The sequence below is a fragment of the Misgurnus anguillicaudatus genome, chromosome 19 (genome assembly GCF_027580225.2).
Source record: "Misgurnus anguillicaudatus chromosome 19, ASM2758022v2, whole genome shotgun sequence".
Taxonomy (NCBI): Eukaryota; Metazoa; Chordata; class Actinopteri; order Cypriniformes; family Cobitidae; genus Misgurnus; species Misgurnus anguillicaudatus.
In genome coordinates, this window is record NC_073355.2 from 39,124,792 (window position 1) to 39,149,945 (window position 25,154).

The 25,154-nt window shown below is 38.1% G+C and overlaps 1 protein-coding gene and 1 long non-coding RNA gene across 3 annotated transcripts in view; both read left to right on the forward strand.

Annotated features, from left to right (window-relative positions):
* Positions 1-25,154, forward strand: part of LOC141350842 (obscurin-like) — a gene marked incomplete at its 3' end in the record, with an annotated part of 41,884 nt that overhangs the window by 9,108 nt on the left and 7,622 nt on the right. The window contains exons 6-20 of the mRNA XM_073856673.1: positions 64-117; positions 222-398; positions 842-922; positions 3,416-3,419; positions 6,449-6,559; positions 6,669-6,690; positions 6,799-6,846; positions 6,930-6,951; positions 7,061-7,099; positions 7,187-7,210; positions 7,312-7,335; positions 22,021-22,056; positions 22,137-22,421; positions 22,822-23,112; positions 23,632-23,910. Coding sequence (XP_073712774.1) covers positions 64-117; positions 222-398; positions 842-922; positions 3,416-3,419; positions 6,449-6,559; positions 6,669-6,690; positions 6,799-6,846; positions 6,930-6,951; positions 7,061-7,099; positions 7,187-7,210; positions 7,312-7,335; positions 22,021-22,056; positions 22,137-22,421; positions 22,822-23,112; positions 23,632-23,910 — 1,497 coding nt within the window. The remainder of the gene's footprint in view (positions 1-63; positions 118-221; positions 399-841; positions 923-3,415; positions 3,420-6,448; positions 6,560-6,668; positions 6,691-6,798; positions 6,847-6,929; positions 6,952-7,060; positions 7,100-7,186; positions 7,211-7,311; positions 7,336-22,020; positions 22,057-22,136; positions 22,422-22,821; positions 23,113-23,631; positions 23,911-25,154) is intronic.
* LOC141351131 (uncharacterized) lies at positions 1,035-2,373 on the forward strand. 2 transcript variants are annotated; one of them, XR_012359364.1, is made up of 4 exons: positions 1,035-1,057; positions 1,294-1,383; positions 1,731-1,790; positions 1,889-2,373. It is a non-coding gene; the product is annotated as an uncharacterized lncRNA (long non-coding RNA). The 2 variants fall into 2 exon arrangements; XR_012359363.1 differs by lacking the exon at positions 1,035-1,057 and having other exon boundaries at positions 1,151-1,383.

The following is a 25,154-nucleotide window of genomic DNA, read 5'->3' on the forward strand; positions in this document are numbered from 1 at the left end:
AGTAGGCGGTTTCGACGCAGCATGAGACTCTTCAGGATCTGAATGTGTTTTATCCTCCTACAGGATCAAAACCAAAACCTAATATCATATCAGAGACTGAAGAATCTGTACTGACAGGTAAGTGACTCTGAACTCAGAGGTGATCTCTCTCCTTTATAAAAACTGTGGAAATGTTTTTGCATATGCACTAGTTATATAAAGATGTATCTCTGCTTTTCCAGCCTCAGGATCTTCATTTCTTGGTCTTACTGTTGGTCTGTGTCTTGGACTGAGCTTCATGTTTTTGATCTTTTTCTTGGTCTTGCTGTGGTGCTACAAAAACAAAAAACTCTCTCAGTCTCCGTCAGCCTTCAGTCCACAGCAGAACATCAGTCAGACATCAGATCAGAAACAGACTGGTCAGTTTACAGTACATTAATTTATTATGATCAGTGCCAGAAATCTGCTTTTATAAGAGCTGATGCAGTAACATCCCAACATGCACCCGCTTACCAAATCCGGTCCACCCCATCATTTTATGTGGCCCAAGACCTTACAAATTATGTCATTGTTATTATTATAAGTTTTATTTTGCAGGGTATTTCCTATTCTTTTTAGCATTAGCCAGAACAAAATGTAGTCCCGCCAAAGTCTTTTCTGATAATTTAATGTAAATTAAGGAGTGATAATGTTGATGATTGCAGGAGAGAGAACTTGAACTTTTTGAAATTTTGCAGGTATTATTTATGCTCTAACAGCAACATTACACACCAAGAACCTGACCTTTAAGAATCAAATCCTTTAGCAATGCCTCAGACTGAGAGGAGAAAACTCTTAATCATTTCTTTATTCTACATTGTAGGCAATGTACGTAAAGCAGCTGATCACATCTATGCTGATATTGAACTAAAATCTAAGAAAGAAATTAAGAAAAAGAAGAAAGGTAAAACAAAACAATATTTCTATAAAGAACATTCACAAGACATAAAGCTTTGACAAATGGTCTTTTAAACTTTATTCATTACAAAAGATGCTCATCTTTATTCTATTACAACAGATGATAAAGACACAAGTGCAGGTAATGTATTAATGTAATTTAATGTTGTTTATCTCATGACAATAAAACATTTTAAGGTTAAACTTTTCCTCAGTGTCTCAGGCTGGCCACATTGATGCCATGTTTTCACAGGTCAACTTCAAGAAAAAATTTATTAAGAGCAAATAAACTTAAGAGCAAAAAAAAAACTACCAGAGGAGTAAAACTAAAGACTGAGAAGAGAAAACTCTTAATCATTTCTTTATTCTTCATTGTAGACAATGAAAGTGAAGCAGCTGATCACATCTATGCTAATATTGAACTGATATCTAAGAAAGAAATGAAGAAAAAGAAGAAAGACAAGAAAGGTAAAATGAAACCTCATGGTCAACAGAGATATCTAAACATTTAAATAAAATAACTTATAGTATTACTATTTTCATGCTTCAATAGCATGCTGAATCACAGATGTGGCTTTCTGTAGCTTATATTGAACGGATCTATAAACAGAAAGTTAAAGGGTTAGCCCTTTAACGTAAATTTATTTAATTTCTATTTAATCTGTATTTTTTATTTTTATTTATTTAATTTTGTTGTTTAATATCTATAAACAGCTAAACTGTCATATTTTCTCAGAAGTTAAACTAACTGTCAGAAGAGATCTGTTAATGTTGGGTTGTTTATAATGAAGTTTCCCAATTCTTGGCATTTTTAGGAAATGCCAGTAAAGGTGGGGACAATGTGTACTCTAATCTGAAGAAAGGAGGAGGTCAAGGTGAGATAAACTAAAATATTAAACAAAATGAAAACAAAACCAAACGCATCACTTAGTATCTGTATTCAGTATCCATTTTAGCATTATTCTTTTTTCAGGTGTTGCTTTTGGATCTGTTGATGTGGCCTACTCTTAGATTAAATAACAGACCAGAGGAGGAAAAGACGGCAATACAGTAACTAATGCTTAATACTGTCAATATAAACCTTCATCTGCATCAGAGTAAATGCTTCCTAAACTTTGATTTTCTAATAGCATAAAAGAGTTTACTTATCAGGATATGAGAAACTCCTTTTAAAAATGAAACAATGATATTAACTGAATGCTCTCGGCCCGTATGCATTCATCATCATTAAACCAGTTTGTTGGCAGAATCCATCAAAAGTCTGATTAAAAATGCTAATTTACAAGAAAACTGTAAGAAAGAAACTTTTTATAAAACTACAGTTTCTTTTTTGTTTATAAATCTGTACAGAATTTGGGATTTTACAACTATTTTGTGTTTTTTTTTTCAGTTTTTCACTGTATTTTTTGTCTTTTACAGTTTTTAAGAATATTCTTACCATACTCATTTGCATATTAATTCTCACCTTTTGTAAATAAATATAAAACTTAACACCAGCTGTTTCTGTTAACTTATCAGCTTCCATATCTTGTTAATGTCACTGTTTGCACCCATGCACACTTTCCTATTAACATTTGATCTAAAGACTGTTCTGATAAAATTATATTTTAAACACACAAATTTGTCATTACGCCCAATTCAACTTCGCCCAATTCACCGTACAAAACATTATCACCTTTTTCCATTTCTGATTTAAAATACAGTATTGTTGAAACAATCTTTGAAGTTATTTTGGAGATGTCATTAGTTTATCTACATAGTGGGTTTCTGTCCAGAGGTTAACAAAAATGACCACTGAAAAATAGGTAATTGAAATTTGGCTCCCCTTGTGATGTCAGAAGGGGATAATACCGCCCCTTAATCTGCACTATACAACCACAGCACTGCCATTTAGTGCAGAGATCAGCTCATTTGCATGTTAAAGGACACACCCAAAACAGCACATTTTTGCACACACCTACAAAGTGACAATTTTAACATGTTATAATAAATGATCTATATGGTATTTTGAGCAAAAACTTCACATATGGGGGACACTGAAGATTTATTTGACATCTTTAAAAAATATATTGTGAAATGTCCCATTTAAAGGGACGTTTAGTAGTGTTTAACAACCACACCCCCTGCCCACACTTCTCCATCTTTCAAGTCAAATCCCCCGTTTATAGACAGCTGTCTATATAAGTTGTAAGATTGAAAATGTAGGAATGTATGACTCTGTCTCCCATTTCCGTCCTGCTGCATTCCTATGCTCACTGATAGTCAATGGCGGCCAGTGATTTTTTTTCGAGGGCGCACGATGCGAAGCTCGTCACAACATGTATTTAGCCAGTCATGTGTGTGGCTCGTCATTTCAAAATATGTGTTCGCCGCGTCATGTGAGCCATGTGCATCACGTGTAATGTCAAAATAAGTGCCTGCTGCAGACACTCCAAAGGGGTTTATAATTAAAGAGACGCTCATGTTTGCCAGATACTCAATCTCAACACATGTGCAACAGGCACGTATTTTGAAATGAAGCATCTGAGCACATAGTTCACTTGACGCAACAAATGCATATTTTGACATGACAAGCAAAAAAAATGAACACACATTCTGAATTTGCACCCCTCGGAAGAGAAATCACCGGCTGCCACTGCTGATAGTGATCAAAGACAGAGTTGTTTATCCAGTACGGTGGGGGTTAAAGGGGGTCTTCTGATTGGTCAGTTTGAATGTATCATGTTGGGTTTGGCCACAGCGATAAAAGACTATGTATGGGTATGCTCTGGGCTTCTTTTGGCTCTTCTTTCCCTCATCCTCCTTTGGGCTGGTCTCCTTGAGCTCTGGGCCCTCATTTATAAAATGCTGCGTAGAAAACATCCTACATTTTTATCACCATCTGGCTGTTAACATTTCTCAGTCATTTAGGCATTTCTACACATGAACCACTGTAGTGTAGTGATTTTTATTGCCAGCTCAATCAGACCCAATGAAATCCACATTTTCATTCAGTTTTTTGTTATTTTATGCCATCCAAATTGCTTAGGTTTATTAGATTTTGTATGTAAGGACTTAAATAACCCTTGAGCATTGTTCCAATTCACTACCCTTTCGTGTTGTTAGTGGCCAAAAATGGCCACCAAATTAAATGGCTGTAAAAATGTATCAGATTTATTTATTTTTTTTTTCATTTTTTTGCATACATCTGTTAGTATTGATCAAAACTACCAAATGTTTACAAAAAATTCATGATTTTAACTCTTTAATTGCCAAGTTCATAAGTGATGTCACTGATTTGAGGGGAAAAAACACAAAATGACTGATTTTCAATATAAAAAGGGATTGTGGACTGGATTTTTTTCACATTTTTCACAGTCTTGGGCATGCCAAATATTAGTAAAAACATTGGCTTTGATGCATTTTTAGTTTTTGTGCATAGAGTCACAAGAAAAACACAGAAAAAGTTGTGGCCAAATTAAGACAAAAAAAAAAAAAGGCCCCAACAACACATAAGGGATAAGACAGCAGTATAGTTTGATAAAGTGTGTGCTTCTGTTCTCTTATATGTTTGGTTCATGACATGATGTGGTAGGCTACATTGAAGCCACACGTCAATGTATTTTCATTTTTTACTTCAGTCATACACACTGTAAAACTTAACAGTGTAAGTCACTAAACAAAATGAGTTTATTTAACTTATTGTTTTTTTAAAAAAAAAAAATTAATTTCACTTAATAAAAACTGTGATATGAACTCAAAAACTGCAAATCATTAACCTAATAAGCTGGTGTGTGGTGGGCGTTCTGGCGCAATATGGCTGCCGTCGCATCATCCAGGTGGATGCTGCACATTGGTGGTGGTTGAGGAGATTCCCCCGTTCATATGTAAAGCGCTTTGAGTACTGAGAAAAGCGCTATATAAATGTAAGGTATTATTATTATTATTAACCATAACTTAAACCGAATAAGTACTACATTAAAACTGAACTTAAACAGAATAAGTATGAATAGCTCAATCACACATTCTCCCTCACACACGCCTGAAGTAAATAATGGGCTTTAATTTTGACACGCGCCCATCCCTCACATCTCTCACGGAGTTTCACAGAGCAGCAACAGCCAGGACACAGACATAAAGAGCTAACAGGTAAGCACTACAAACTCTTTCAACCGTTTTAAAGCATCTTTAAACTTTAAAAACATGCTGTTGGTCGTGACTCATTGTAATACTGTCTCGGTTAAGGACATTTGTGAAATGTTACCACAAAATAACGCAACATTGACACAGCAGTATTATCTCAGACTCCTTCCTCTTTAAAGCATCTTTAAACTTTAAAAACATGCTGTTTGTCGTGACTCTTCATTTTAATACTGTCTCGGTTACAATAATTTGTGTAATATTGGACATATAACGAGACAATGCGACATTTACACAGCAATATTGCTTGAGACTCCTTCATCCTCTTTAAAGCATCTTAAAACTGTAAAAACGTGTTGTTTGTTGTGACTCTTCATTTTAATACTGACTCAGTTACATTAATTTGTGTAATGTTGGACATATGACGAGACAACGCGACATTGACAGCAATATTGCCTCAGACTCATTTTTTTCAGCAGATTAATGTGCATTGAGTACACCACAGTTCTGTAACCTTAAGTGGAAAATCATATATTATGCGTTTTTTCTCTCAGTAAGGACTAACGTTAACTAAGGCTGCGTTCACACGGTACCATAGTACAGTTGTCAAACCCGTATTTGACTCCTTAAGAAGGTTCCGTTCACACGCAGTTCGGTTATTTTACGGGTTTGACAACCGCATTCTATAACCGACCTCACACCCGTAACTTTCTGGGTTTCACAACCGTATTTACAGAGAAGCTGTGGCGTGTGAATGGAATCGCACTAGACAACCAGTTGTTTGTCACGTCATTCGTTGCTTGTGTTAAGATAACGTTGCAGTGCATGAAAATGGCTGCAAACTACGCAGCAGAATTGCTCCATAAGGTTATGTGATATTATATTACCTTCATAGACCCCACAGAACATATTACATTACGCATAAAATTGCGTGCAGCCCAGTAAGTGAGATATATAAAGTTTAAACCTTAAAAGTGGACGATTAATATAATGTTAAGTGTATAATAAAAGGGATCTAAAAATTAGCTGTTTATTTACTCACCTTTCATCTTCAGTGAAGCAATAAAGAAGATATTTTGAAAAAAAAAAACCATCTGTGATTCATATAATGCAAGGCAAAAGATGCGTCACTTTGAGAGGTCAAAAAGCAGATATATCCAATACAAAAGTAATCTCCATGACTCCTGGTGACATTTTTTGCTGCTTGTGAAGTGTCACAAGTCGGGGCGGACCCAGATGCTAATGAGGTCACGCCCCTTTTTAGTTTCCACCTCGAGGAGGTTCCCAAAGCCACCCCAATGACCAGACACACAAGGTATGAATAAAATTAAAATAGACTTTATTAAATTACTTAAAATGGTAAAGGGGCAGGGGAAAGGGAAACTTAAAATAACGGCCTCTTCTGGCCTTCCAGCAAGTGCGAGAGAGGGAAAGGGGGACAGGTTCTTTTGCAGGTCCCTTCTATCCGTGGCGCCCTCCTTGTCCTGGAGGCAGAACTTCACAAGGTTGCAGGTGACAGACAACGGTAAGTACTCTTTGGGTCGCTGAATCGTAGTCTTCCTCCTCTAGAGGCTCAGGGCTGTAACATAAGAGCACACGGCACCTTTAACTTCAACTTTCTCTCTTACTTGCAGGTGGCTGACAACAATGGATACGGTAAGTACTCCTTGGGTCGCTGTTTCGTGGTCTTCCTCCTTTAGAGGTTCAGGGCTGTAACGCAATTCCCACTGCACCTTTAACTGTAACTTTCTCTCTTACTTGCAGGTGGCTGACAACCATGGATACGGTGAATACTCCTTGGGTCGCTGTTTCGTAGTCTTCCTCCTTTAGAGGCTCAGGGCTGTAACATAAGATCACACGGCACCTTTAACTTCAACTTTCTCTCTTACTTGCAGGTGGCTAACAACAATGGATACGGTGAGTACTCCTTGGGTTGCTGTTTCGTCGTCTTCCTCCTTTAGAGGCTCGGGGCTGTAACATAAGATCACACGGCACCTTGAACTTCAACTTTCTCTCTTACTTTCAGGTGGACTGGTAGCAGCGGATGTGGTGAGTACTCGTACAGGTAACTAGTCAATCGTCTTCCTCCTTTAGAGGCTCGGGGCTGTAACACAATTCCCACTGCACCTTTAACTGTAACTTTCTCCTACAGATGGGACTGGTAACAGTAAATGCGGTGAGTACTTTTACAGGTAACTATTAATCATCTTCCTCCTTTAGGGGCTTGGGCTGTAACACAATTCACACTGTACCTTTAACTGTAACCTTCTCTTACAGATGGGACTGGTAACAGTAAATGCGGTGAGTACTTTTACAGGTAACTATTTATCATCTTCCTCCTTTAGAGGCTTGGGCTGTAACACAAAGTGTGTGTGCAGTGGATGGATCTACTCACAGGCCTCTCATGGTGAGCTGGTTTCTGGTGGTTTTTACCTCCAAGTCCTCAATCGCAGCGAGGGGGTAGAATACTGTCACTGGCGAGCTGTACGCTTCCCTCTCCTCTCCGTATGTGCAACTCCAAAGATCTGGACGGGGCGCACCTTTGAAGAGGCTCCGTGACAACCAGGTTACTACACTTCTACACACACTGTGCTTTTCTCCTCATACTCATCAGCATACGAATTTCTGCTCACACCAGAGTCTGGGCCTTCAGTATAATCCACCATCAACTTTACCAACTCCACGACGGGGGCTCTTGATGCCACGCCCGTCTCTTCACCAAACCGCTGCACAGCAGATGTATAATTAGCACTTCGCCCACCGCACGGCTTCTTCTCTTACGGCCGACTCACTATAATGGCTCCTGACAACGAATACACAGCACAACACTTCACAGCATCAAGTGTAACACTCAGCAAAGTCAAAACTCACCCACGACACACTTTGTGACAAATAGTAAGGTCAGGCCAAGATCTTCCCGTAGTCAGCTATGGGCCGGCGGGACGTTGTAATGAAGGCTGATGTTGAAAATAGCAGTTGCAAGGATTCTCCTTCCTGATAATAATACACGGCCGGCTCGCCCACCACTTTGCTCCGTGACAGGGCCGCTATCTTCTTTCACTGGGGGCTCACACACACATGAAACGACAGGTTCTCAATATACACATCCCACAGTAAATTCCTTGTACTCACGGTAAGTTGTCACACTCTCTCTCTCTCTTAGACTGCGTGGCACCCGCACAGCGAAGCTGCATATAATTTCAGTCAAGTTCAGCCAATGATTTCAAATGAGGATATACATGTCAACACTTCCACAATGTCAAGAACTTTCAGTATACTCAGCCAACGATTTCTTCTCTTCTTCCGTTTCCAACTCACAGTTCGTTCAATCCTCCGTCTGCTCACCACAACAGCGCCAGTATCCTCTTCACCACCGTAGCCATAAGCTCAGTCAACACAGCAAGCCCGATGGGCAAACGAACCACACGAAGCGACCCGAAGCAACAACCACAACACCAACCTTTAATTTTCCTCTCCCTTTTATACTCCTTTGCTTCCTTACATCCTCCAATACTTGATCGCTGCGTTTATTTAACACACCTGCGCATCATCAGCTTGATTTTGGTCGCGGCGTTCTCCCGGAGATTCCGGTGTTTCTACTCATGCCGCCGGGCGGAACTCAACTCCGGGCGGAACCAATCTTCTCGAATTTTGGTTCCGCCCCATGCATTCGTCACCGTGTGACATGAAGCAAATCGGTCAGTTTTTGCAGTATATTGAATGTTATTTACAACATTATTAGCATCCATACAGAACTGTGGCAACATATAAAGTGCGCTTTTTACACTCCCACTCTTTAGGTGGCGCTAAGAGGCTGGTTTTGCCTGCGGTTGGTAAACCATACTCTCTGCGCCACCTACAGAGCGGGAGCGTAAGTGCACTTCCTATTTGGCTGCGTTAATGCTTTAAATAAAGTTAAATTTCTTTCAAAAACTGATCGATTTGCTTCACAAGTCATTATGATTACTTCTGTATTGGATATATTTGCTTTGGTAAAACGTGCAGTTGCTGAAACTGATTTTATGTTCATTCATTTTGGAAATTAAAACTTTAATACGGAACCACCCTTGTTTATTTTTCTCTGCACAATGGTAAGCGTTAAACCAGCCAGCTGTTTTGTTAATTACATAAGTAAAGTTTTGCCCATTGCATAAATAATACTTTTTTAAATATTTTTGTCCGTCACTATGGTTACAGGCGCCGCGTGTAACTGGCATACGGGTTTGAGGTTGGTTGCTCGTTCATACAGGCAGTGTTATATTTGTGTCCTTAATTTGCTGTGTGAACAGGACACTTCCAGACTCACACCTGTAAGTAAATACGGTTTTCACTCCCAAAATTGGCTTTCATCTATCAACCGTCATTATCACAACAAAAACTAAAGAAATGTTACTACAAGTGGACCTATTTATTTACTCATCATGCTGTGAGTACACCACAGTTTTGTCAGTGAAACAATAATATTTGTACACTGATTTTGTTTTAAAATATTCCTGTTTGGACAGTCTATTAAATGAATTCTTGATATATTTCATAAGGAATGTGTAAATCTAATATTTGTTTAATGTAAATTTGGACTGAACAACACACTTTTGTTTTATGTCTAAGCAATATTAGTTTTAATGTGAATTTGGAATGAACAACACAGTTTTGTTTTATGTCTAAGCAATGTTTGAAAAATAAGTGATTGTTCAATAAACTGTAATAATTTTACCCTTTTTGTCATAATTTTTTATACTAATGTTTTTCTGATATTATGTAACTTAATTCATTTGAGTTAAATCAAATTAAACCATGTAAGTCAATCGGGTTCCTCAAACCATTTGAGTAGCTATATAGTTGTGTGAACTTATTCATTTGAGTTAAGTCAACTTAAACCATTTAAGGCAATCGGTTTCCATAAATCATTTGAGTAGCTATATAGTTGTATGAACTAAATAAAATGTATTAAGTGAACTAAAACTATTTGAGTGGTATGAACTTAAGCAAACTTAATATATTTGAGTAAAGGTAACTCAAACATTTTTAGTCATATGCACTTATAATTTACAGTTTACAGTGCTCATATGTATGAGTTTTAAAACTTAAATGGTTTAAGGCAATCGGTTTCCTCAAACGGTTTAAGTTGAGTTAACTTATCGGGTTTTACAGTGCAGTTAAATATTGATTAAAATACAAATGAATGCAACCTATCTTCGTTTTCATAAAATCTTGTTACTTTTTACATTTGTTGAATTGTATTTGTACAAAGTATTTCACACAAATCTACTAAATGACATCATCTCTTCACGAACCATCAGATCTGTGTTCACAGGTAAATATATCTGCATGCATCAGTGTTAGTGGTCTAATGGAGATGAGCTCATTGTGGTTCTGGTTTCTGTTTTGTGGTGTGAGAGACAACAGTTGTTCATCAGCTTCTAATAGATTCAGGTTCAGGTCACTATAGCTATTATGTGTTGATGATGAGAAAAAAATGTTGTTTAAAATGTCACAACCAAACATTTTTGTACAAATACACATGTTTTTGTGATGCCCCTTTTGTAGATTTAATCTAGAACATTAATGTAGTACATTGTAGATCTGTGGATTTCAACCTTATTGGCTTCAAGGCCCAAGTGAGGATGACAGTAACAAACTGAAACCCTTCTCATCATCAGGTGGTCATGAGGGTGTGTTAGACGCAAGGTCTCGCTTTTCAGCTCAGTGATTGTTTATCTCGGCAACTACTCCGTGTAGTGAGCAGCAATGAGAAGCAGTGCATTCCATTCACCCGTACGGCGGCCGACCCATGAGTGAAAGAGTACAAAACAGCGTTTCCGAAACCTGTCACTTTTATCGACCGAATATATACACATCTGTCTGTAAATGAGCACATGGTTAGCCAGGCAGTAGATTTTCTGAAAGAATATAGCCGTTTAATGTGGGTGTGTGGTGATTGAGACGATGTTATGGTTATAAATCTAAACTGACAACAGAAAATATGTTAATGACAATGGCTTTTTGGGCAACACACTGTATTACAATACATAATATTTAGAGAATAGAAGCAAAACTGGTCTGAAGTTGCAACTAAGAAACAGTTTGATCCAGTGTCACAGTTCCACAAAATCATAACATTGTTTCTTTAAAAAAATGGCTAGAGAAGTCGAGAATATCCTTGTGAAGGGTCACCAACAAACTACAATCAGCAGCCAGTATCTGGTGGGTCCACACTGCCTATAAGTGAGCCCAGCGGCTCTCCTGATTTTGCCAAGTGGTTGATGTCCTCAGGCTAACATTATGTTGACCCTAGGACAACATTTCAATCAACCAATCAGATTTCAGAAATAAGATTATAGTTTGTTTTAAGTTTAAGCTTACAACCAGATTTAGCTGTTTCTAGACCATTGTTTTTTACTTATCATGTCCCTCTGTTTTTGGGGTTTGGTTATGGTTAGGGTTGGGGTTTGGGGTAAGTTTAGGTTTTATTTAGAAAAATTGTGTCCTTGGGACAGCACAATATGTTGCCCTGAGGACATCAACCACTTGGCAAAATCAGTTCGAGCTATACAATAGCTCCACAATTGCAATATAAGTTTTAAAAAAATTTTTTTTTGAGGTAACAGCCAAAATTTCAGGTGCAAATGTGTACACAGTAGCTCAGGTTCCTCCCTTTATTCAGAAACATAACATCACTTCTCTACAAGTATGATCTCAGGTTTCATTTCTATCTATAGTACAAATGATGCAAGATGAGTTCTGCTCTAAACCACAATACTGTGGTGGATCCGCCCCTGAACCTACTGCTATTAGGGTAAGATGTTGAAGCATCTTTAGCAAACATGCCTTAGAAAAAGACATTATTGCTGCGTATATTGAGACACATCAATAGTACATATTTTAAGATCTGTTAATGTAAGTTATTTTCAGCTGAGAAGCTCAACTTAACAGGTGTTAAGCCTTTTTTGTGAAACTGAGGGATAGTTATTGTTCTGAATTATGTCATTTACAAGAATATTGCAGCAAACATTAGTCTTAGAGGTCTGATGGAGATAATGTTCAGTGTGGTTTTAGTTTCAGTTCTGCAATATTAATCAATGTGTAAAAACAGCATTTGTTCATCAGCTTCTTATAGATTTTTCCATTACAAACACTGTCCACCATTACTATGTAACCATTAATGAATGCTGTTTTGCTCCATTTAATGCTATATGAAAAAATTAAACAACAAAACATTTGTGTAAAAAAGTCTATGTGATGCTTCATTTGTAGATTATACTGTATCTAAAACTTTCAAGTAGTATGGTGTGGTAGAGCCGTGGATCTCAGTTTTTATCAAGCCCCTCCCAGTAAAGAACTCCATAACTTAAATATAAATGCTTGTTAAAAAAAGAACCAATCACTGCTAAATATATTGATAAAAACAAATAAAATAATATTTTATTTTAATGCGTGTACAGTAGATCTTTGATAAATAATTTCAAACCATTGTATGTCCCCCTAGTGGACCCCCGGCTGGTTAAGAAACTGTTAAGGAGGAAGTCTTGAGGTTTTATTACAGAGTGTTTAATGTTCAAGTGTCAGTCATCAGTAGATCAGTATGGAGTTGATTTCTCTTCCTCTAGTTCTCTGTGAGTATTATCTTCTCTCTATGGATTTGACTACACATCAGTTACTGTCACATCGTTTACAGGATTAAGTCATTTTTAATTTTACTAAATCTTTTCATGTTCCTGTCAGAGTTTGTGTGCGTGCGTGTGTTTTAAATTAGTCCTGTGGTTTTGTACATCTATCCTTGTAGATATGAAAGTCAGTAAGTGTGTATAAATAATCCTGTATTTGTAATGTGAAATCCAGACTGTTGGCTTGATTTAAATGTGCTGTTCTCAGAACAGTTGAACAGAAACGTTTGTCTGGTGTGATATTGAAATCTGTAAACAGGACAATCAACAGAATGAGATTTTGTGTTCAAGAGCATTGGAGAGTCTGTAGCTAAGATGAGGGTTATTTTACCGTGGTAAAGAGGTTTGTGAAATAAATACTGTACATGTGAACTTGCTGATAAAGTCTTTATAGAAAGTCACTTTTGGTTTTATTGTAATAATTTTTTTTTTATTTTGGAAGATTAATTACCATTTGTATGACAATAGTTTTACTAGTTATTGTGGTTAACCAAGGCCGTAACCACAGCTTGAACATTGATGGAATGAAAACAATTAGGGCTATATGTATCACACAGCATTAAGCAAAATGCATCCGCAGCATATTAAATCTATGAAGAGCTTCATCTTTTTACTCATGTTTACATTTCCGAGTGAGATTTTTCTGAAATGCAGCTGCTGGTGACGTTGACAAAACTTCCAAAATTTGTTTTAAAGACTGCGTGCGATGTGCAGCTGCGCAAAAGTAATCACGAATGAACCTACATTACTGTATGCTTACTGTATAACAATTTTACATAATTTATATCTACTATATATCATACTACAAACAAACTCCATTTTAAATTTTTAATAAACACAACTACTTCTTAAACAAAATATAAAAATATTTATGAATGTGTACTTGGAGACTGACTATTGGCTGCTTTATTTGAATAAATCATGAGTTTAATTTTAGGATTATACGGGCTATTTTGGGGAGGTTTTTACTATAAATATAATTCTTTAATACTATTGTGTTATGCATCATAGCGTGTAAATTACTAATGTCGCCAGTGGTGACCTTGGCAAAATAGCACTGCACTGTAAAAAATACTTTGCTGCCTTAAAATTTTTTTGTTAAATCAACTAAGATTTACAAGTCATGTCAACAGAGATGAGTTGTCACAACCTATAAAACTTATAACAACTCACCTGTAGTTATAACAACTCATCTCTAGGCAAGATAAATAAGAGTAAGTTGAAATGACTTGTAAATCCAAGTTGATTCAACAAAAAATTTTAAGGCAGCAAAGTATTTTTTATAGTGTGGGGGACAATTTAATCATTTCTGACAATTGGGGGGATATTTGTGGGTAATATTTTTTACAAAGAGATAGATTAAGCGCAATTCAGTGAAGTGAGGTGGTTAAACTCACATCAACTGATGAGGAAGAAAAATGTCAGCAATGGCAGATCATGGAGCCTATCAATAGATTCCGAAAGTTACTGTCAATTGGACTTGACATAAAGCGAGTTTTTAGCAAAGGTGAAGGTCTCTTTTATCATAAACTATTACGAAGCGTCTGTAGCAGGCTCGTATTTTGACATGACGCGCAATGCACATAGATTCACATGATGCATCGAACACATATTAAGATATGATAATCCACACACATGACAATGTTTTGAGGAGTTTCGCATTCATGCCCCCTCGGAAAAAAGTCACAAGCCGCCACTGGTTGTAGTGAATTATTTCTCATAACATTAGATTTAGGGGATGTTATTAGAAAACGGGTCAGGCTAGGACAGGATATTGGATAAAGTTAGCAAGCTTATTAATTGTAAATTTTATTCTCTCAATGCATCCATTATGCTGATGTATTAATGAGTTTAGGGATGAATAAGAATTGAAAGTCATAAAGTTGACATCTCCCATCAGATGTGAAAGAACACTTATTATCCGATTCACGATTTTACATTTTGTGTGTGTGTGTTAGTACATATTAACCATATGCAAAGGTACAAATCCCAAAGTAAACGATGATGCGAGTTATGATGTCGACTACAAAGAATGCTTTGCTTGAGGCTGTTATTTTAGTTTTACTCTGTAAAGACAAAGACTTGTAAATGTTTAATGTTCATCTAACTTTTAATAAAATGTTGCCAGTAAATAACATAAATTTAAATCTACGGTAAGTTACCGGCAACCAGCTGCAAGTAACACTGTAAATTCTATGGATTTTTTTACAGTGTAGCCTATGTATGGAAAACAAACTTCTTATTTTCAAAGTCCCATACAGCTATGTGCTATGTATCACTGTATTGTAGAGTTAAAATAACAAACTTAAAGAGCACGGACAATACTGAACATCACCTTTAAGCGTATTGTGTCTGTCAGCACCAGGTCAGCACAGTTACATATGTGACCCATGCTGTCTAAGGCTATGTTTACACGTGAGCGGCTATTTTCATAAACGAACATTTCAACCTCTCAAAAATAATATCGTGCACACATGTCAGTTTTCAGAAAAGTGTTTATTTTCACGTACCAGTGCCTATATGCCTTCAAGAGAAGCTCAAGCCCACGTAAGCCAATCACCGGCAGCGCTGGTGGTGACGCGAACTGGTTCTTCATGTTGGAGGAAGGAGTTGTTGCAGTAGGTGCTCAATGACGTCAAAGTACCGCGAGAGCGAGTTGAGGAATCACACGTAGAGGTCCAATTTTGAGTCGCTCTTGCGGTACTTTGACATCATCCGTCTCGGTTCTTGCAACGCCGCATGAAGTCAAACACGCGTAAAATTGCTGACCTCCGAGCACTCGTCACAGCTCCTCGACATAATGAAGCAGCTGTATTTGCAAATACAAACACACGAAACGAGTTTGCACGAACATAAATGTGGTCTTGGAAGCGTTCAGAGTAGCAGTCACATGTAAACATAGGTCGCACTTTTGACGTAGGTGCGAGCTCTGGCGCATACTCTGTGACGTTGCCTGCTTAAACATCCGTTTGTCTCAGTTTACATGCAATCGTACAACCGAAGATTTTCAAGATCTCCACTCTGGCCTGAGTTTTTACAACCCCAAAACAGAAAAAGTTGGGACACAGTAGAAATTGTGAGTAAAAAAGGAATGGAATAATTTACAAATCTCATAAACTTGTATTTTGTTCACAGTAGAATATAGATAACATATCAAATGTTGAAAATAAGATATTTTGAAATGTCATGCCAAATATTGGCTCATTTATGATTTCACGAGAGCTACACATTCCAAAAAAAGTTGGGACAGGTAGCAATAAGAGGCCAGAAAATTTGAATGTACATATAAGGAACAGTTGAAAGACCAATTTGCAACTTATTAGGTCAATTTGCAACATGATTGGGTATAAAAAGAGCCTCTCAGAGTGGCAGTGTCTGTCAGAGGTCAAAATGGGCAGAGAATCACCAATTCTCCCAATGCTGCAGCGAAAAATAGTTTTCTGAGTTTCTCCGAGAAAAAATGCAATGAGATTGAAGTTATCATCATCTACAGTGCATAATACCATTCAAAGGTTCACAGAATCTGGAACAATCTCTGTGCGTAAGGGTCAAGACCGGAAAACCATACTGGATGCCCGTGATCTTTGGGCTCTTAGACGGCACTGCATCACATAGAGGAATGCTACTGTAATGGAAATCACAACATGGGCTCTGGAATACTTCCAGAAAACATTGTCAGTGAACACAATCCACCGTGTCACTCGCTGTTGCCAGCTAAAACTCTGTAGGTCAAAAAAGAAGCCATATCTAAACATGATCAAGAAGCACAGGCGTTTTCTCTGGGCAAGGCTCATAAAATGGACTTTGGCAAAGTGGAAAACTGTTCTGTGGTCCAACGAATCAAAATTTGAAGTTCTTTTTGAAAAACTGGGATGCCATTTCATCTGGACTAAAGAGGACAATGACAACCCAAGTTGTTATTAGCGCTCATTTCAGAAACCTGCATCTCTGATGGTTTGGGGTTGCATGAGTGCATTGGTCATGGGCAGCTTACACATCTGGTAAGGCACCATCAATGCTGAAAGGTTTATCCAAGTTCTAGATACATATGATCCCATTCAGACGTCGTCTCTTTCAGGCAAGACCTTGCATTTTCCAACATGACAATGCCGGACCACATACTGCATCAATTGCAACATCAAGACTGAATAGAAGAAGGATCTGAGTACTGAAATGGCCAGCCTGCAGTCCAGATCTTTCATCCATAGAAAAGATTTGGTGCATCATAAAGAGGAAAATGCGACAAAGAAGACCTAAGACAGTTGAACAACTAGAAGTCTGTATTAGACAAGAATAGGACAACATTCCTATTCCTAAACATTGGCCCTCTTCCAGCTGTTCCTTATGTGTACATTACAGTTTTCTGGCCTCTTGTTGCTGCCTGTCCAGACTTTTTTTGGAATGTGTGGCTCTCATGAAGTCCAGGATGAGCCAATGTTTGTCATGACATTTCAAAATATCTTACTTTCAACATTTGATATGTTATCTATATTCTACTGTGAATAAAATATAAGTTTATGAGATTTGTAAATTATTCCATTCCTTTTTTACTCACAATTTCTACTGTGTCCCAGCTTTTTCTGTTTTGGGGTTGTAGAAACAATCGGTTTCAGAGGTGAGTTCTCCGTTTGCGTGTAGACAAGGGGCACAAACGAAGGTAAATCTCTCAGTTTTTAAAAATAACCATGTACGTGTAAACAGGGCCTAAATGAGTGGGATGTTTTCATAAAAAATAAGTAGCCTACATTAATCCCTCGTTTAGCGATCCCAATATTCTAGTAATTAAACATCTAAAATCTTTATTTGTACAGAGGTGCACCATCCTACATGATTGACCTAATACTACAAAGATGCATGTCCATCCACATTTTGGTTTCAGTTTAAAAACATGCAGGAACTTGATGTTTAAATAGTCATTAAGAGAGATAAAGTTCAGGACCTGATTTATGTTAAAACGTTATTAACATTGACAAGACTTGCGCTCACTGATAGATACGAAATGCACAAATGTGCAAGTGCGCGCATTGTAGGGTGACCATACGTGCCATTCTTCCCGGACGCGTCCTGGACAGGATTTCAGTGTGTCTTCCGCAAGTCGTATTTGTTGACCACATACGCCATTCAGTTAAAAACATAAAACATACAATCATAGTTTCATTCTTACCTAAAAATGTAATGGTTGCTTTTCTGTAATAATAATAATAATAATAATCCTCTATGACGTATACGGTCAAAAAATACGACTTCCGGAAGACGTACCGATATCCATTCATGTTAATGTTACCCTGTGTTACAAGTTTTCTACCTGCATCATTAACCTTTGTTAATAAAGTCTTCAGTGTTTTGTGTCCACGTGTTTATTGTCATCCTTGCTGGTCCCGCCCAGCTACCCTTTATCCTCACTGGTCCCACCCTACCTCCCTCTCCCTCCTCCTCTCTCATCGTCAGTCAAGAACTCAGCCACCAATCATCTGGTTTCTGATTACACCCAAGCTCACCCTCGGAGCGTCAGCAACGGCGGGTCGGTTGAACTGGGGCATAACCATCTGCCTGCTGTCTCAGAGGCAGTTCCCAGGTCTCCATCTGCAGCCTCTGAGACCCTGACTCAGCCTTAGTCCTCCGACACATCAGCTACACCTCAGGTCAAGACTCCCTCACCTCGACTGTGGCTCATCGCCCTACCAGCTCCAACAGGCTTTCTCATCCCTCCGGCTCCGCCTTGATTGGTATTCTTGATTGGTATTGACTGGGCTCTATGTCTGCTTGGCTCCACCCTGGTCATCTTCTACATGGCTGTTGTCACCGTCAATCTTCTCCAGGGTGTCGAGTCCCATCTCTACACCTTGGCTCCTCCCTCCTGGAGCTTCCCCATTATTAATTGCTGGCCATCCATCAGGCATCTCCTTCTCCGGGCTCCTCCCACCATCATCCACAACCCTCTTCTATTTTCTTTCTTTATTGTTGATGCCTCCCCCCTCCCTCCACTTCGTTGTTGTTTATGTTATAGCGCGGGCCGCACCTAGGGAGAGGGGAGAGTACTGTAACAGTTATTCTAAGATGTACTCGTTTGCCCTTCAAACTTCATTGTCTTCACCTGTTGACTGTAATGTGCTTTTACGTGAACGAAAGGTACTGTAACACTGTTGTGATTAGAGAGAAGATATGTACCACAGATGTGGAATTGTTTACTATTTCTCTTCGTCCCTTTTATTTGCCGTGTGAATTTCAACAGCTATTTTACACATTAGTGTACATTCACCCACGGGCTAATGCCTCTGTTGCAGCCCAGCTGATTGCTGACGTCACGCAAAAAACCAGAGGTGGAAAGTAACGAATTACATTTAATCACGTTACTGTAATTGAGTAGTTTTTTGTGTATTTTTACTTTTTTGAGTAGTTTTTAAAATCTGTACTTTTACTTTTACTTAAGTATGTTTTATTTAAAGTATTGTACTTCGCTACATTTTAAATCATATCCGTTACTGAGTAAAAAAATATTTTAAAAAGCAAGGTGATAAAGACGCGCAACAGATGTAAATGGGCGGGGCCCAGGGAACGCGCAAAAAGAACCATGGAGACAGACGAGACAGGCGCGCGCTAATGCAGACCCGCCTCAGTTCAAATCTTATGAAAGAAACCCCTGGCCATATTTAAGCGACCACTTTCCACTGACGCGAAGTGAGTGTTTCATTTCTATGAAAGGTAGGATTCATGTTCTTAAGTACGAAATTGCACGACGCGTTTTTAATACCATGCGTCAAGTCAAACAGAACTTCAAAACGTCCTCGAGAATGCGCAGGTCATTAGACATTGCAGAGAGAGAGAGAGAGAGAGAGAGATAGAGAGAGAGAGAGAGAGCAAGAGAGAGAGCGCGCGCCCGAGAGAGAGAAGAATAAAGGTCATCAGGTACCCAGGTCAGGGAAGCTAGAAGACAAGAAACGTGTCAAAAGTATGACATGGCACTCATCTCATTATATGCTCATTTAAACTAGATATAGTTTAATAAAATAATGTATGTTACCAGCAATACATCAATTACAACCTTACAATAGTGATTGTATTTACGAGCTGCTGACCACCTTCAAAAGTGCATAACTCACATGTAAAAATCATTAAATAATTCCATAAATGTTTCTTACTTTAAAAAAGCTTTTTATTTCATTAACTTTTTGTTATTGCACTTTAATTGTAAAGATGTTCCTACAATTAATAACACCTAGTTTGAGATGTACAACCCCAAAACAGAAAAAGTTGGGACACAGTAGAAATTGTGAGTAAAAAAGGAATGGAATAATTTACAAATCTCATAAACTTATATTTTATTCACAATAGAATATAAATAACATATCAAATGTTGAAAGTAAGATATTTTGAAATGTCATGCCAAATATTGGCTCATTTTGGATTTCATGAGAGCTACACATTCCAAAAAAAGTTGGGACAGGTAGCAATAAGAGGCCAGAAAATTTCAATGTACATGTAAGGAACAGTTGAAAGACCAATTTGCAACTTATTAGGTCAATTTGCAACATGATTGGATACAAAAAGAGCCTCTCAGAGTGGCAGTGTCTGTCAGAAGTCAAGATGGGCAGAGAATCACCAATTCCCCCAATGCTGCAGCGAAAAATAGTTTTCTAAGTTTCTCAGAGAAGAATTGCAATGAGATTGAAGTTATCATCATCTACAGTGCATAATACCATTCAAAGATTCAGAGAATCTGGAACAATCTCTCTGCGTAAGGGTCAAGACTGGAAAACCATACTGGATGCCCGTGATCTTCGGGCCCTAAGACAGCACTGCATCACATACAGGAATGCTACTGTAATGGAAATCATAACATGGGCTTTGGAATACTTCCAGAAAACATTGTCAGTGAACACAATCCACCGTGTCACTCGCTGTTGCCAGCTAAAGCTCTATAGGTCAAAAAAGAAGCCATATCTAAACATGATTCAGAAGCACAGGCGTTTTCCCTGGGCAAGGCTCATTTAAAATGGACTTTGGCAAAGTGAAAAACTGTTCTGTGGTCCAACGAATCAAAATTTGAAGTTCTTTTTGAAAAACTGGGATGCCATTTCATCCGGACTAAAGAGGACAATGACAACCCAAGTTGTTATTAGCGTTCTTTTCAGAAGCCTGCATCTCTGATGGTTTGGGGCTGTATGAATGCGTGTGTCATGGGCAGTTACATATCTGGAAAGGCACCATCAATGCTGAAAGGTTTATCCAAGTTCTAGATACATATGATCCCATTCAGACGTCATCTCTTTCATGGAAGACCTTGCATTTTCCAACATGACAATGCCAGATCACATACTGCATCAATTACAACATCAAGACTGCATAGAAGAAGGATCTGAGTACTGAAATGGCCAGCCTGCAGTCCAGATCTGTCACCCATAGAAAAGATTTGGTGCATCATAAAGAAGAAGATGCGACAAAGAAGACCTAAGACAGTTGAGCAACTAGAAGTCTGTATTAGACAAGAATAGGACAACATTCCTATTCCTAAACATTGGCCCTCTTCCAGCTGTTCCCTATATGTACATTTAATTTTTCTGGCCTCTTATTGCTACCTGTCCCAACTTTTTTTGGAATGTGTAGCTCTCATGAAATCCAAAATGAGCCAATATTTGGCATGACATTTCAAAATATCTTACTTTCAACATTTGATATGTTATCTATATTCTACTGTGAATAAAATATAAGTTTATGAGATTTGTAAATTATTCCATTCCTTTTTTACTCACAATTTCTACTGTGTCCCAACTTTTTCTGTTTTGGGGTTGTATATTCCCTTGTCGTTTTTGAACTATACTAGAATCCTCCACCTCTTCCCGCTGTAAAAAAAGTAACCTTTACTCTGAGCCGCAACAGTAACTCTGCTTTTACTCTGCTTTCGCTCAGAGCCCTCTCCCCGGAAAGCATGCCAAATAGATCGAAAAATAGATAGATTTCTAAAACGGACTTTAGCATAGTCAATAGTCCTTTTTGATGAGATAACTCACAGTGTGTTTCATTATGTAGTACTCGTGAGCTTACATTTACATTTTCCTGCAGTTTTAAAAGTGTCCATTGGTTTGCGAATAATCAAGCTGCTTTATAAAATATCGGGTAAATGGGGTAAATGTGTAAAGAAATTGCCAAATATGGCTTAATGTTCTTCTATTTTCATTTATTGTGTGAGGTTGTGTAAAACAGTGTGTTATAAGAATTGTGAAATGAATAAAGAAAAGGCACAACTCTGGCTAAAGAACATCCACATTTAAGGGATTTCTGTCCTTGTGTGTGATAACATTTTTTTCTCTTTTTTTGTCTACAGTGCTGATTTCAAACATCCACTCTGGACAATCTGAAGGTGACTGAATTTCATAGATTAGTTTTTTCATGCAAACAGACTGTGATGAGATTTATATTTTCATTTTCTTCTTTCCTCAGCTTTACCCAGAGCTACAGTGAGAGTAACACCAGACAGATCTGTGTTCACTGGAGAGACAGTCACTCTGAAGTGTGAGATAGAGAATCAGTACAGATCATTAAACTGGAGATATCAATGGTATAAAAACACAACTAAAGTGTTAAATTCTGGGCGTTACACTGTAAACAGAGACTCTCTCACTATCACTGAAGTTACTGAATCTGATCAGGATGAGTTCTGGTGTAGTGCAGAGAGATATGGACAACCTCCACTATTAAGCTCATCTGTTAATCTTAGTGTGAGGGGTGAGTTCAACTTCAATGTCTGTAAAATAGGAAAATAAAGACAGAAACATTGCATGTGTGTTAAATGTCAGAAACATTATGCCAATTTTTGTGTTGTGTCAATGTTTTAGAGCAGTGGTTTTCAATTCCAGTCCTCATCCCCCCCCCCCCAGAATGTTTTAGATGTCTCCTTATATGAAACACCTGATTTCACTCATCGGCTAATTAATTAACACACTAACGAGCTGATGATCGGAATCAGGTGTTTTTATATATGGAGACATCTAAAATGTTCTGGGAGGGGGGGGCCCAAGGACTGGAATTGAAAACCACTGTTTTAGAGGGATCAAAAATTCAGATTTGTCGGTTAGTTTTCAGAGATCTGTGACAAGATTGTTATAACTTAATTTTCTTTCCTCAGCTTTACCCAGAGTTACAGTGAGAGTAACACCAGACAGATCTGTGTTCACTGGAGAGACAGTCACTCTGAAGTGTGAGATAGAGAATAAGTACAGATCATTAAACTGGACATATCTGTGGATCAGCAGACGTACTTCAGTGTTAAACTCTGGGCGTTACACTATAAACAGAGACTCTCTCACTATCAAAGGAGTTACTGAATCTGATCAGGATGAGTACTGGTGTATAGGAGAGATACACGGACGACCAAATGCTTCACTATCAAGCTCTGATGTTTATCTCACTGTGAAGGGTGAGTTTAATATTAGTGTTACTGTAATACAAAAGTAAACAGTTATAAAAGGTCTTCTGATTAACTATTGGAAACTTCATGTCAATGGTTGTGGTGTATTGATGTGAAGTGGTATGTACTAAAACATCCTAGAAACACCTCAATGCGCGTCTGCGCCCAAATATAACAGACTTTCCATTAATGTTTGGATAACACTCCTGCATCTCTTTTGATTTTAAATAATGTACTATTACCTCCAAGAAACACCTGTACATTGCCACTCCTTAGTATAAGGGGCTTTCCTTGACAATAATGTCTAAATTATACTCTTACGTTTCCAAAATTATTCATATTGCGGCCAGAGGATGTGATATTAGTAAAATGTATCGCAAGAAGAAATGTGTCATTTCAATGTTTTTTGTCGACATCTAAAAAATATTGCAAAAATATTAGCAAAATCTGTAATGGTAACGCAGCTTGTGATGAGATTTATAAGCTCTGAGACTATTGAGGGTCTGAATGTGTTTTATTCTCCTACAGGATCAAAACCAAAACCTAAACTCAGATCAGGTATTGAAGGATCTGTACTGACGGGTAACACAGTGACTCTGAAGTGTCACATTGATCAGTCTACTGGATGGTGGACGTTTTACTGGTACAAATACACAAAAAACACTGAGAAGACTACACCAAAAACAAACTCTTACACAATCAACAGTGTTAAAGTTTCAGATGGAGCTCAGTACTGGTGTAGAGCTGGAAGAGGAAAAACAGACTATTATACAGACTACAGCGATGGACTGTGGATAAATGTTACAGGTGAGAGATAACATGAATTTTTACAATGCCATTGTTCCCTTTCAGTCCGTCACTACGACGTCACATTGTGACCGATGAATTGGGAAAGCCCTTCGCGGCACCAATCTATTTCGAGAAGCTACTAAAGCGTCAATGTAGTTTGGAATGAAGGTATTTGCATCTGCTAGCGCTGCCCTTCCATGCCAGTATATAACGAGAGGCAGGTGCAATACCAAATCAGCTTTTTATGCTTCGAAAGCCAGCAGATCAACTGCTATGAAAAAGCTTTCTCTATCTGCTCATGGGCACACCCTGCATTCTGAAGTTGTTTGGAGAAAAGACACTTCAGTGGAGGCTCGCGGATTTCCACCTCTGCCTCTCAGTTTGAACTTGAATTTGAGTTTGAGTGTGTGCGTTTCTCTCCCCTGTTTGCTTCATCACCCAATAAGAGTGTTTCACTAAAAGAGCTAGATGTATTCTCTGTAAACCTGTGTTGAGTTAGGCGTCCATATTGCGTCCCCCTACGTGGGGTTCCTTTGTGAGTATTTTCCGAGGGGTTAATCCTACTAGCCCAGGTTTTCCCTTTAATTTGTATATGCTCCCACTTGGTCAAATAATGAAAAAGAACCAAATTGCTTACCACAGCTATACAGATGACACCCAGATATACTTAGCCCTGTCACCCAATGACTACAGCCCCATTGACTCTCTATGTAAATGCATTGAGGAAATTAACGGTTGGATGCGTCAAAACTTCCTCCAGTTAAACAAAGACAAAACTGAAGTCGTCGTATTTGGAAATAAAGATGAAACTCTCAAGGTTAATACTTACCTTAACTCTAGGGGTCTAAAGACACAAAATAAAGTCAGAAATCTTGGTGTAATTATAGAGTCTGACCTTAATTTCAGTAGTCACATGAAAGCGATAAGCAAATCAGCTTACTACCATCTTAGAAATATTGCCAGAATTAGCTGTTTTGTCTCAAGACAGGACTTAGAGAAAATTGTTCATGCTTTCATCACCAGCAGGGTGGATTACTGCAATGGACTTCTTACTGGGATCCCCAAAAAGACCATTAGACAGCTGCAGCTCATACAAAACACTGCTGCCAGAATTCTTACCAGAACCAAAAAATCTGAGCACATTACTCCAGTCCTCAGGTCCTTACACTGGCAAAGTAACTATTGCGTTAATTAAAAAAAGTTCAAATATTTCAAATAACTTGGATGCCTCCAATAAACAATTTGTTAAATGAATGAATTAG